We start from the raw sequence: 13,448 nt of genomic DNA, 5'->3' as shown, positions 1-13,448 counted from the left end.
TAGCGTCATAAAGGTTCTTGTGATTGGTGGATGGACTTACTTGGTTTTACCAGCAAATTGACATGTAATTTTTTTGGAGAAATGTTTGAAGTTGTGGACTTACTTTTCTATATCTCCTTATCTATTTATTTTACAAAATCAAAATTTACACACAGGCTGCTTCGTGATTTCTTATTTTTGATGAACAAAAAGATATCATTTTGGGGAAAAAATGGACTTACTCGGATTTGTCAGCACATGGCAGATGTACTTTAAACAGTTTTTAAGGTGTGGACTTACTTTTTTATATCTCCTTATCTATTTATTTCACAAAGTCACAATTTACACATAAGGTGCGCCTTAATTTCTAAGCTTTGATGAACAAAAAATATCATTTTTGAAAAAAATGGACTTACTCGGTTTTGTCAGCACACGGCAGACTTGACCCAGTGTGCTGGGTGGCCGTGCTATTCTCGGATTGCTGTGTGATAATCCACACATCGTGGTCACTGTCAGCTGTGAGACGCTCGTGTTATTGGCAGGACTGGCACAGAGGAGACATGTGACTCGTACTTCAGCCGCCCCCAACTCGATACAAAGCTGACTCGTGTCTTAACCGCCCTCCCCCCACTCGATACAAAGCTGAGTGTGACCACACGGCCAGTGCCCACACCACAGGTCCGCTGGTCACAGATTTCTTCCGTCCTCGATTCATTGACACACAGCTAAACACGGCGTGCAGGGGTGAACCCGCTCAGAGGCTTGTGTGACCCACATTGTTTCACTCCGTGGAGGTTGTGTGTGTGTGTGTGAGGGCTAACATACCTTTGTATTGGGGCTGAGAGAGGAAGTGTGGTCTAAATAGCGGGAAGATGCGAGGTGAGAGAGGCTCACTTGACGCCTTGCGGTTGACAGGTCGGATCGTGGCCCATTGTTGACTGCCGACCTGTAACGGCTTGTAAGGACTGTGTGTGTGTGTGGGGGGAGGGGGGCGCAGTTCGTTGGTCGGTGTTGATACAGTGATGCTTTAGATTCACGTGTTGAGCGGGGAGGTGGCTGGGAGTGGCTGTCAAATAGTCGGGAAACAAGCGTGGAATGATGTTGCACGTGGATGGTGCTCGTGTGTGTTTGTGTGTGTGCTGACGTCATCTGGTCACGTGATTTGCATGTCCAAAACCATCCTGAACTCAGGTCAAAATGAGTCCGGCTCATTCTCTACCTGACCGGACGCCACAGTCCTACGCGAATCTATGAAAAACAAGTCGCGTAAGGCGAAAATACAACATTTAGTCAAGTAGCTGTCGAACTCACAGAATGAAACTGAACGCAATGCAACGCATCAAGACCGTATGCTCGTAGCATCGTCAGTCCACCGCGCACGGCAAAGGCAGTGAAATTGACAGGAAGAGCGGGGTAGTACTTGCGCTGAGAAGGATAGCACGCTTTTCTGTACCTCTCTTTGTTTTAACTTTCTGAGCGTGTTTTTAATCCAAACATATCATATCTATATGTTTTTGGAATCAGGAACCGACAAGGAATAAGATGAAAGTGTTTTTAAATTGATTTCAAAAATTTAATTTTGATAATTTTTATATATTTAATTTTCAGAGCTTGTTTTTAATCCGAATATAACATATTTATATGTTTTTGGAATCAGAAAATGATGGAGAATAAGATGAACGTAAATTTGGATCGTTTTAGAAAAAAATATTTTTTTTTACAATTTTCAGATTTTTAATGACCAAAGTCATTAACTAATTTTTAAGCCATCAAGCTGAAATGCAATACCGAAGTCCGGGCTTCGTCGAAGACTACTTGACCAAAATTTCAACCAATTTGGTTGAAAAATGAGAGCGTGACAGTGCCGCCTCAACTTTCACGAAAAGCCGGATATGACGTCATCAAAGACATTAATCCAAAAAATGAAAAAAACGTTCGGGGATATCATACCCAGGAACTCTCATGTCAAATTTCATAAAGATCGGTCCAGTAGTTTGGTCTGAATCGCTCTACACGCACGCACACACGCACGCACACACATACACCACGACCCTCGTTTCGATTCCCCCTCGATGTTAAAACATTTAGTCAAAACTTGACTAAATGTAAAAACTAGGAATACAGAGTTATCTCCCATATGTTTTTTCGCGAGCACTGATCTAAATTTGATATCAGTGTTCGCGAGACAAAAATGATTTCAGATTGGCCGACTTCGACAGTGATCTCCGTTCTGTTCTTCACAGTTATGATAAAGACATCGTTCTAAGGTCAAAACAAGTCGAAATTTTGCCAGACAAGGAAACTCAAGGCATCCTGTCAGGGAGAGAATGAGCCGAACTCATTTTGACCTGAGTTCAGGATGGTCCACAACCTGTTCGAACCCCGGCCGGGTCATACCTAAGACTTTAAATTGCTAGGACTGGTTGGTCCGGTGTCAGAATAATGTGACTGGGTGAGACATGAAGCCTGTGCTGCGTCTTCTGTCTTGTGTGTGGCGCACGTTATATGTCAAAGCAGCACCGCCCTGATATGGCCCTTCGTGGTCGGCTGGGCGTTAAGCAAACAAACAAAGAAATGGTCCACAACCTGCATCCTGGCAGGGACACTGAACGCTTTGCACACTCTGCCTGTTGTTGGCTGACCACACATTCCCTCGCTGTGTGACCCACTTTCCTGTGTCCCGTGCGGTGTCGGTCTGCTGCTCGTGCTGGGCGCTATTTAGGTCACGGCGATCGATGCGACACTGTCCCGTTACACTCCACACCTCGCCCTGTGGCCGACTGGCGGCTTTTTCTTTTCCCCTCCCTGGGTTATAATTGATCGCTTAAGAAACCACTCTTTTATCTGTACATGTGCATTGTAAACAGCTCGAGGTTTTTGTCGGATTGTCACTATCCTAAACTAGCCAGTCGTAGACGTTGAACAAAGCAATACCCGGGTGTGCAGGAGTGTTGTTGGATATACATGCATAGCAAAGCACTCAAACGATTTTATCGTTATTTTGCAGTGTATGACGGCGTGGTTACCATGCCCGTCAGGTAGTAGCTTGCACCAGCATAACACTGTCTGTACCAGCGGGTTATATTGTAGTCATGCATGTCAGGTAGTAGCTTGCACCAGCATAACACTGACTGTACCAGCGGGTTATATTGTAGTAGAGCAAGCGTTGGTCGGCCCCGCCCCGCCCCTCAGTGTTGAGCTGTTAATCCTCTCCGTCACATTCCGCTCTCTGCGTGGTCCGCGCGCCTCACTGATTGAACGGTGTAGCGATCAAACAGGCCTGTACTTACACATCTAGGTCGCGTGTAGCGACAGCGAGTGTAAAGAATGACTCAGCTGTTCAAAGCGCATATTATGTTTATTGCAACATCTTATTGTCTCAGTCATACACCCTATTGTCTCGGTCATACACCCTATTGTCTCGGTCAGACACCCTATTGTCTCGGTCGGTCATACACCCTATTGTCTCGGTCAGACACCCTATTGTCTCGGTCAGACACTCTATTGTCTCGGTCAGACACCCTATTGTCTCGGTCAGACACCCTATTGTCTCGGTCATACACCCTATTGTCTCGGGTCAGACACCCTATTGTCTCGGTCATCTACCCGACTAGACTGGCGCGGGGTGTAAGAGCGGGTAGAGTAACGAATTGTGACCCGCCCTTCCTGGGCTCGTTGTGCGAAGTGCTGTGTTGTTTGGGATATGTGGTGAGATATGTGCGCGTTACAAATATTCGTATTATTATTATTATTATTATTATTAGCAGCCGTCAAGTCCGGGCTGAAATACTAATAGGTGAGACATGCTGCAAGCATTCAGTGTCAACAGGTGCACGTGGAGGTAGGCACTTTTTCACACTGACACAACACTTTATTTCACTGAGTCGAGGGGGGGGGGGGGGGGGGGGTTGGTGATATAAAGAGGTGGGGGCAAGAGTACAAATTAGAAATGTGGTCTTGACTGTTTCTGAACCCTGTGGCCAGTTCATAAAATGTCAAATGTTGTTTTAGACTGTACTTGAAATGCACACTCACTACATGGCTGTCACTGACTGCTGTCGTACGTATTTTAGATTGCCTTTTGTCCCTTTGTTGTTGGGTTATGTGACGTGAAGGGTTGACAGCCAGTATTGCCCGCCGCCCAATTAAAATTATGTGTATTAATTGTGGCCCGGTTAGGCTCAAAACTGGGGATTCATGAGAGATCAGTTTACCGCGCTGTGTTTATGGCAGTTTGGTTCTGAGGCCAATACACACACTTCATTTCATTGCAATACTAGTATGACCCGCCACCCAATTACTATTCTGTGTATCAATCGCGGCCCGGTTAGGCGGAAAGCCCGGGATTTAGGGGAGCTCTGACTGGCGCTGTGTTTATGGCTGCTGGGGTCTGAGGCCAAGACACACACTAACATTGCATTGCCTCTTCCCTTTGCCTGTGACAGGCTGGTATGGACTGAACATCGTTCTGTTTGATCTGTCCCTCGTACTGTTTGATCTGTCCCTCGTACGGTGAAATTGTCACAACCACAACATTCACCCAGCGTGACTTTAAGCCCTGTCACTTCTACTATACAATGAGCTGCTTGTGTTACTGGGGGGGGGGGGGGGGGCTAGGGAAGGGGCGACTAGAACGGTCGTTTAGCTGTAGCGTCTTTGCTATTGACAGAAGGGATGTGTCAGGGAGTATTGCCACACTCTATTTCTGTCAATACTGACTGAGGAAGTATCGGCAATCATTGAGAGTGCCCTCCCGGACCTGTTTCAATCTCGCTCTTCAGTCTGTGTGTGTGGGGAGTGTCAATCACTCCGGTACCCAGAAAGGACCGTCCTGGAAAGTACTTCAGGTACCGTGGCCTTGGCCTGTAGTGTGTGATTGGAAACAGTTGTTTCCAGAACTTTGTCACGCGACACCCTGTCAGTGTTCAGTCGTTGGCCTGTCATCTGGGATACTATAGCAGACTCTTTGTTTTCTGACAATTTTCCTTCTGTTCAAGTCTTGCTAGGTTGACAGATTGTGGAGCTAAAAAGGAGCGTGAAGGGGGCGGGGGATGTTGTGACAGAGACTGGGATGGATTTGGCAGGCTTCACTCTTACGGAAGTCTGAGACTTGTCTTTAAAAAAAACCCAGCACGGTCATTTAATGGCTGCTACAATCCGCGAAGAAAGTGTTTGTGGAATGGCAGCGTATTGGCCAAGCCAGCAGTCACCGAGTGGCGCACAATGCGGGGGAGGCCTTGGCCTTGATAGTGGCGCCTTGATAGTGGCGCCGGGATATGGCAGGCAAGCCAGTGGTCGGTGAAGTACCTTTAGATGAGATTGCCCACGTGGTCTGAATGTGTTGAGTGCAACCATAACAAGAAAATTGGTTGATTAAAATCAACATGGCCGAAGCAATGTTTTCATAAAAGAAGCGGTATTGTACGGGCACATGTTGAATTTGGGTTACATGTGTTGCAGAGTATTTGAAAATCCATAGGCATAAAAACATGCAAAGAAGAGTGATAGGTCCCTGTTGTGAATATAGTCAAGTGGATAAATTGATTACTTATGTTTCACACTAGTTTTGCCGTTACAGAGAGGAGACGGTTTGGCGGTCATGGGTTGTAGGTTATGCAACTTTAAGAGCAAGGCGCATGGTGCATGTTCTTGTGATCGTTTTTGATGAAAGCGTCATGAAGAGGGTGTTACAAATACAATGTAAATTTTATTTTTGATGTTTGGTCTTCGTTGTGGTGGTTGTAAGAATGTGATGTGCTTAACCAACGAGATACAATGCTATTTGGGACTTGGTAATAATTGGTTGCCGGTATGGACGATATGCTGTGCTGTTACGGTTTGAGATTGTTAAAACTTCTCTCGAAGAACAAAATGGGTTCGGTGGATTTGTCAGTCTGTCACATGTTGAAGGGCCCCATACGGGTTGAAAGAGATAAGCTACTGTCGTGTTTTTCCAAACCTAGTGCACTACCGTTCTCACGAGATAAGTTACTTCTGTTTTGTTCCGTTTTTTTCCAATTGACAGCATGTATGACAGATTAAACAAAAAAAGCCTGTTGTGAAAATGCACAAATTAGGAGGAAAAAACGAAACAAAACAAAAGTAACTGATCTCATGAGAACGGCAAACAACGACACGTGTTCACCGCCCTCAGCTAATTGAAGAAAGAGGGGTCGACCCCTCAATAAATAGTAGAGCATAGTGCAATTTCATGTTGACATCTTCTCCATTGAAAGCTATAACCCAAAGACTGAAGACCAAAGTGCTTTACCCCACTTCTGACCCGAATCACCCCCCTCCTGCTAGGTACACGTGCACTCAAGTTAACTTCTGCTTTGACCTGTGTGCCAGGAGTCGGATGGGAGAGAGAGAGCTCACACACACACACACTTAGACAGAGACAGACATAGAAAGACAGAAGCGGAGAGACTCAGAGGGAGACACAGTCAAAGACATACATACAGAGAGAGAGAGAGAGAGAGAGAGAGAGAGAGAGAGAGAGAGAGAGAGAGAGAGAGAAACCACCTGTAACTGATCTCGTGAGAACGGTAACAAAACGCGACATGTCACCTCTCCGAATGCATTGCAATAGATGACCGCTCCTGCGGCCATCAATGACTGACCGCGTTTGTTGAATCTGTACCGCGCAAACGTGTGGCGAGACAGTGAACTCAAAATGGCAGAATTATGGCAATGTGATAATATTGATTTTTGTTTTGTTTGACTGTTCCAGTGACATAGATAGAAGAGATGCGAAGCGCTGTCTTCCCGCTCGCGTTATCTTCGGCAATTGTTGTGTTTTTAAAGAATTATAACTGTTTCATTGAAAATCATAGATAATAAAACATGCAAACTGTTAATTATTTGCACTCAAGAGAAACAGAAAATCACAAGAAGAAGATTATTGCATCATTTGGTGATTAGAAGATGAATAAAGTAAGCAATTTCGCTCATTTCTCCTTAAAAACTTTTTATCCACACGCCAGTGTAAGTGCGAAAACCACTTGAGTGAGACTTAAAAGCATCAAATTTAATTACAGCGCGTCAAAAATTATACAAACAGATTAATGTATACACCAGTAATGCATTTGCCAGTTAAGGGAAAGTAACGTTGCGCACAAAAGAAAATATTAGCTCTCAAACATTGCCTCCACGCACAATGTAAGGCATGGACTTAGAACAATGGCCGCAAGAACTGAGGGAACCGTGTTTTTGACTCACTTGGGGAACCCAATCCTCTCAAATACGTTCGTGTGCACACTATTGAAGCTACAGAATATGAATCAAGTTTACTTATCACTGATATCTCTCGTCTGAAGCTGGATATATCCAAAGAAATATGACAGAAACTAGAGGAATACCCGGCGTCGCCGGGGTGAATCGCGAGACAGAGACAGACAGCGTGGCGGTTCATCACAATCACCTTTGCAGGCGAAGTCCTGTCAAACGGGATTGAGAATTTTAGAGCTTATTTCTTAGCCCTATATTATCTGTTGTGGCTTCTCAAATGCCAGAACATACAGACAGACAAAAGCCGCTAGACCCCATCACAAACAGAACTCTACAATACACAGGTTTTTGCCCACACACACACACAAACACACACACAGAGAAGCCGTATATATATATGTATATCTATATCTATAAATATATAGAGATAGGTGACAGTGTATTTTTCGCGTGGCTATAAATTGATTCGACCTTTTCACTTTGACAGTAAGAACAACTTACGGGTGCAAGGGAAGCGTTCTGGACAGCGCAGTGACATTCTAAAAATAGTAACTTAGAAACGGGAATATGGATTGAAGCCACACGAAGGAAGGGAGATAAACGCAAAACACTGGAGAAGATAAGGAAGAGTTACTGGGAATGGTGAATTCGCCGGGGTGAATCGCGAGACAGAGACAGACAGCGTGGCGGTTCACCACAATCACCTTTGAAGGCGAAGTCCTGTCAAACGGGTTTGAGATTTTTAGAGCTTATTTCTTAGCCCTATATTATCTGTTGTGGCTTCTCAAATGCCAGAACATACAGACAGACAAAAGCCGCTAGACCACATCACAAACAGAACTCTACAATACACAGGTTTTTGCCCACACACACACACAAACACACACACACAAACACACACACACACACAGAGAAGCCATATACTATATATGTATATCTATATCTATAAATATATAGAGATAGGTGAGAGTGTATTTTTCGCGTGGCTATAAATTGATTCGACCTTTTCACTTTGACAGTAAGAACAACTTACGGGTGCAAGGGAAGCGTTCTGGACAGCGCAGTGACATTCTAAAAATAGTAACTTAGAAACGGGAATATGGATTGAAGCCACACGAAGGAAGGGAGATAAACGCAAAACACTGGAGAAGATAAGGAAGAGTTACTTGTAATGGTGAAATGAACACAAAAACCAAAATCGGTTCAGCGCTGCGCGCTGAGAGCACGTGTTGAAATATCTCATCGATGATATTGTGTCCGGGGTGTAGCTGAATACGGTGTCCAAATTTGAAAAAGATCCACCAAGAACTTTGGCGTTGTGATGTGGTCTAGCGGCTTTGGTGTGTCGGTATGGGGGCCCGGGTAGCTGAGGTGGAACCAAAATCGGTTCAGCGCTGCGCGCTGAGAGCACGTGTTGAAATATCTCATCGATGAGGTTGTGTCCGGGGTCTCTCTGAATAAGCCCACCAAATTTGAAGCAGATCCATCGAGAACTTTGGCCGTGCATCGCGAAGACACAGACAGACACACACACAGATACACAGACAGACAGACACAAGTCGTATAATATATATATATATATATAGAAGCACTTCAAATCGGTGTCAGAGAGCAAGCGAACAACAACGTAGTACGGGATGATGGCTGACAATCGCGCGAGGTCACGCTGACCAAGCGCGGTACCCCAAGAGTTCACGCGAGCGGCCTCGCTTTGCATCTCTTCAATGTATGTCTGCTGTTTCTAAAGCGTAAATCTTGTGCAACTGTGGCCTAGAAATGTAACTGTGACCTAGAACGGTTCTCTGGTCGTAGTAATTAGCTGCATACTGTCTGTCGGTACAACTGACCTGATGATGTGTGTTGCTGTCTGACATTGACACTTGTTGCCAGTAGTTTGACCTTGATGTTGCCAGTACTTTGACCTTGATGTTGCCCTTTTGTTGCTACTGTGGTGACCTTGTCTGTCGTAGTTGCTTTTATTGCCAGAAGGGTGGCCTTGCATACTATTGCGGCATTGCTGATGTCATTATCTTGAAGTTGACGTTGCTTCTTGATGCCGGTAAGGTGACCTTGTCTGATGTTACCTTTGACGTGCTGTTGCCAGTAACGTGACGTGTGTATTCCGTGTTGCAGGCACTCCAGCAGGACATAGAGTCTCACTCGGGCATCGTGTCCGCCGTGCTGAAGCTGAGCGAGCGACTGGAGCAGGATCGCGTGTCGGGTTCAAGGTCATGCCCGGGGAGCGCCAGGGACTGCGATTCTGTGCAGCTGGTGGCCCTGGGGCTGGAGCGACGCTGGCACGGCATCTGGCTGCAGTCCCTCGAGTGGCAGTGTCGTTTGGAGGAAGCCATCCACAGGAGGAAGGTATGTATGGGATTTGTTGTCTGTCTACCGGCATGTCTGTCTGTATGTTTGTCTTGGCTGTCTCTCTGTATGTTTGTCTTGGCTGTCTGTATGTTTGTCTTGGCTGTCTGTCTGTATGTTTGTCTTGGCTGTCTGTCTGTATGTTTGTCTTGGCTGGCTGTCTGTATGTTTGTCTTGGCTGTCTGTCTGTATGTATGTTTGTCTTGGCTGTCTGTATGTTTGTCTTGGCTGTCTGTCTGTATGTATGTTTGTCTTGGCTGTCTGTATGTTTGTCTTGGCTGTCTGTATGTTTGTCTTGGCTGTCGGTCTGCCTGCGTGTCTCTATGTCTGTCTGTCTCTATGTCTGTCTTGTCTGTGTGCCTGTGGCGTGACAATGTGGAAAGGAGGAGGCCATTAACAAGACGGAAGATGTGTGTTGTTCTTGTGATGACTTTGTTACCAGTGTCTGTGTGTGATATGGTGTTCCTGCCTACCTGTCCGCTCGCCTTTCTGTCCGTACCAGTGTCTGTGTGTTCGTTGTGATTTGTCTGCCTGAATGTCTGTGTTGATTAGAGTTAGTTTTGTGGTTGTTGTTTTTGTGTGTGTGTGTTTTCCCACAGTCTTACTCGTTTGTATGTTTTGTTTGTATTCATGTTCTTCACATCGCTTAGCTCATCACTCTTTTTTCAATTCCTCTTTGTCCAAACCATCCCTCCAAGTGCATCAGTGTTGACAGTGTGTGTCGTGACGCGGTGTGTGTGACAGTGTTGACAGTGTGTGTCGTGACGCGGTGTGTGTGACAGTGTTGACAGTGTGTGTCGTGACGCGGTGTGTGTGACAGTGTTGACAGTGTGTGTCGTGACGCGGTGTGTGTGACAGTGTTGACAGTGTGTGTCGTGACGCGGTGTGTGTGACAGTGTTGACAGTGTGTGTCGTGACGCGGTGTGTGTGACAGTGTTGACAGTGTGTGTCGTGACGCGGTGTGTGTGACAGTGTTGACAGTGTGTGTCGTGACGCGGTGTGTGTGACGGTGTTGACAGTGTGTGTCGTGACGCGGTGTGTGTGACAGTGTTGACAGTGTGTGTCGTGACGCGGTGTGTGTGACAGTGTTGACAGTGTGTGTCGTGATGCGGTGTGTGTGACAGTGTTGACAGTGTGTGTCGTGACGCGGTGTGTGTGACAGTGTTGACAGTGTGTGTCGTGACGCGGTGTGTGTGACGGTGTTGACAGTGTGTGTCGTGACGCGGTGTGTGTGACAGTGTTGACAGTGCACGTGCTGTTCGCTGCTGTCTGTCTTGGCCTTGCTGTCAGCGTGTACAGTGCACACCTCTCGTCTCACCTCACCATCCATCTTCTCTCTACCTGTCCCTGTCTGCTGCAGTGTGGATATAGAGTTCTTTGATCTTCTGCCGCTGACAGAGTCTCACGCAGGTGTTGAGTGCATTTGTCATGTGCAGACTAGAGCTCCCCCAAGTGGAGTGGGGAAAGAATATAGAGCAGTACAGGACATGTAGCGAAGAAATCGTTGCTGAACATTTAGCCATGCGATCGAACGACAATTCCACATCTTGTCACTGTGCAAGGTTTCAGGTTCTTTGTTGCCTCACTGCAAGCCAGGGACAGTCGATTTGACACCAGCAGTTTATAGTGAAATCTCGCCCATAAAACTCCTTGATTTTTGTGCACTCGTATCTTTGCTTTGCTTTTCTACACCATGGAGTGTCAACGGCCATTGAAGTGGGAACAGTCCGGGTACCCAGTGGTTTCTGTTCATAATGTATCTGTACCCACAAACCCATCCACTAAAGACCATGCCTTCCTGAAAAACATTACGTGAGGTTAAAAAGGAAATTTTGTGAGACATTTTTGATGGCGTGGACATTGTCAGTCAAGTTGCATTGCTGCTCTCTCTCTCTCTCTCTCTCTCTCTCTCTCTCTCTCTCTCTCTCTCTCTCTCTCTCTCTCTCTCTCTCTCATTAATTTCTTTAACATAGACCAAAAATGATGCAGAAATGGAAGGTGTGCGTGGTTGAACGATGGTACGGAGCCGGATTGTTATTGTGAAGAGGTGGTGCCGAGTGCTGAGTTATTGTGAAGAGGTGGTATAGCCAGTGCTGAGTTATTGTGAAGAGATGGTAGCCAGTCCTGAGTTATTGTGAAGAGGTGGTAGCCAGTGCTGTGTTATAGATCTGCGTGCGGTACCATGCGACGCGCCGCCCCAGGCACGGACTTATCTCCCCATCTAGCTCCGCACTAAATCACACTGACTGCCCCCACACCGCATCGACACCATGCCTTATGTATGAGCAGAAACTGCTTCTACTTACCTCGGACAGTATGCATCCTAACGGCAAACTAATGGCGGCTTAATGTCCTCAGGATAATACATGTGTGCCCATCCAGGACTATATAGTATTTATCATTTCACACATAGGACTATAACTCTTTTTTTTTTCGATATAGTTTGCATCGAAACACAAATAGGACTGCTTTTTTTTTAATTGGTTATAGTATGCATCATTACATGATTATTTTTCATTCGATACAGTATGCATCATTTCACACATAGGACTATGATTTTGTTTAATTCGATTTTGTATGCATCATTACACACGGTGTCTGTTGTGTACTGTGAGAAGCTTGTGTAAACACGTGTGACATGACTCACATGTTGACACACCCGTTAGCACACACCGACACGGGTGGAATGTATGACTACATGATATGGAAGACGTGCAATGCTGATATTGAACTTGAAGCAAGAAAGGGGTGGAGTAGTGCTAATATAAAAGGTGTGGATTGTAATTCGCTGAGTCATTTGATCAGTTACAAAAGCTAGGATGACATAAAAGGTATGCGTCACTGGCATTGGCGAGGGGGGTTGAGTTCTCTGTACAAATATGAAAGGTTTATATTGTACTACGCTCAGCAATAAAAAAAAAAACAAGTCGCGTAAGGCGAAAATACAATATTTAGTCAAGTAGCTGTCGAACTCACAGAATGAAACTGAACGCAATGCAATTTTTCAGCAAGACCGTATACTCATAGCATCGTCAGTCCACCGTTCAGGCAGTGAAATTGACAAGAAGAGCGGTTTAGTAGTTGCGCTGAGAAGGATAGCACGCTTTTCTATACCTCTCTTCGTTTTAACTTTCTGAGCGTGTTTTTAATCCAAACATATCATATCTATATGTTTTTGGAATCAGGAACCGACAAGGAATAAGATGAAAGTGTTTTTAAATTGATTTCGACAATTTAATTTTGATAATAATTTTTATATATTTAATTTTCAGAGCTTGTTTTTAATCCGAATATAACATATTTATATGTTTTTGGAATCAGCAAATGATGGAGAATAAGATGAACGTAAATTTGGATCGTTTTATAAATTTTTATTTTTTTGTACAATTTTCAGATTTTTAATGACCAAAGTCATTAATTAATTTTTAAGCCACCAAGCTGAAATGCAATACCGAAGTCCGGGCTTCGTCGAAGATTACTTGACCAAAATTTCAACCAATTTGGTTGAAAAATGAGGGCGTGACAGTGCCGCCTCAACTTTCACGAAAAGCCGGATATGACGTCATCAAAGACATTTATCAAAAAAATGAAAAAAACGTTCGGGGATTTCATACCCAGGAACTCTCATGTCAAATTTCATAAAGATCGGTCCAGTAGTTTAGTCTGAATCGCTCTACACACACACACACGCACACACGCACACACGCACATACACCACGACCCTCGTTTCGATTCCCCCTCGATGTTAAAATATTTAGTCAAAACTTGACTAAATATAACAAGTCGCGTAAGGCGAAAATACAATATTTAGTCAAGTAGCTGTCGAACTCACAGAATGAAACTGAACGCAATGCAACGCAGCAAGACCGTATACT

At 45.0% G+C, this 13,448-nt stretch overlaps 1 protein-coding gene across 1 annotated transcript in view; it reads left to right on the top strand.

The window, feature by feature from the left end:
• LOC138952097 (uncharacterized) overlaps positions 1-13,448 on the top strand; it is a 161,183-nt gene that overhangs the window by 112,360 nt on the left and 35,375 nt on the right. Inside the window, exon 7 of the mRNA XM_070323691.1 lies at positions 9,343-9,573. Coding sequence (XP_070179792.1) covers positions 9,343-9,573 — 231 coding nt within the window. The remainder of the gene's footprint in view (positions 1-9,342; positions 9,574-13,448) is intronic.

This window comes from Littorina saxatilis, linkage group LG17, assembly GCF_037325665.1.
Source record: "Littorina saxatilis isolate snail1 linkage group LG17, US_GU_Lsax_2.0, whole genome shotgun sequence".
NCBI lineage: Eukaryota > Metazoa > Mollusca > Gastropoda > Littorinimorpha > Littorinidae > Littorina > Littorina saxatilis.
This window is presented reverse-complemented; position numbering and strand designations above follow the sequence as displayed.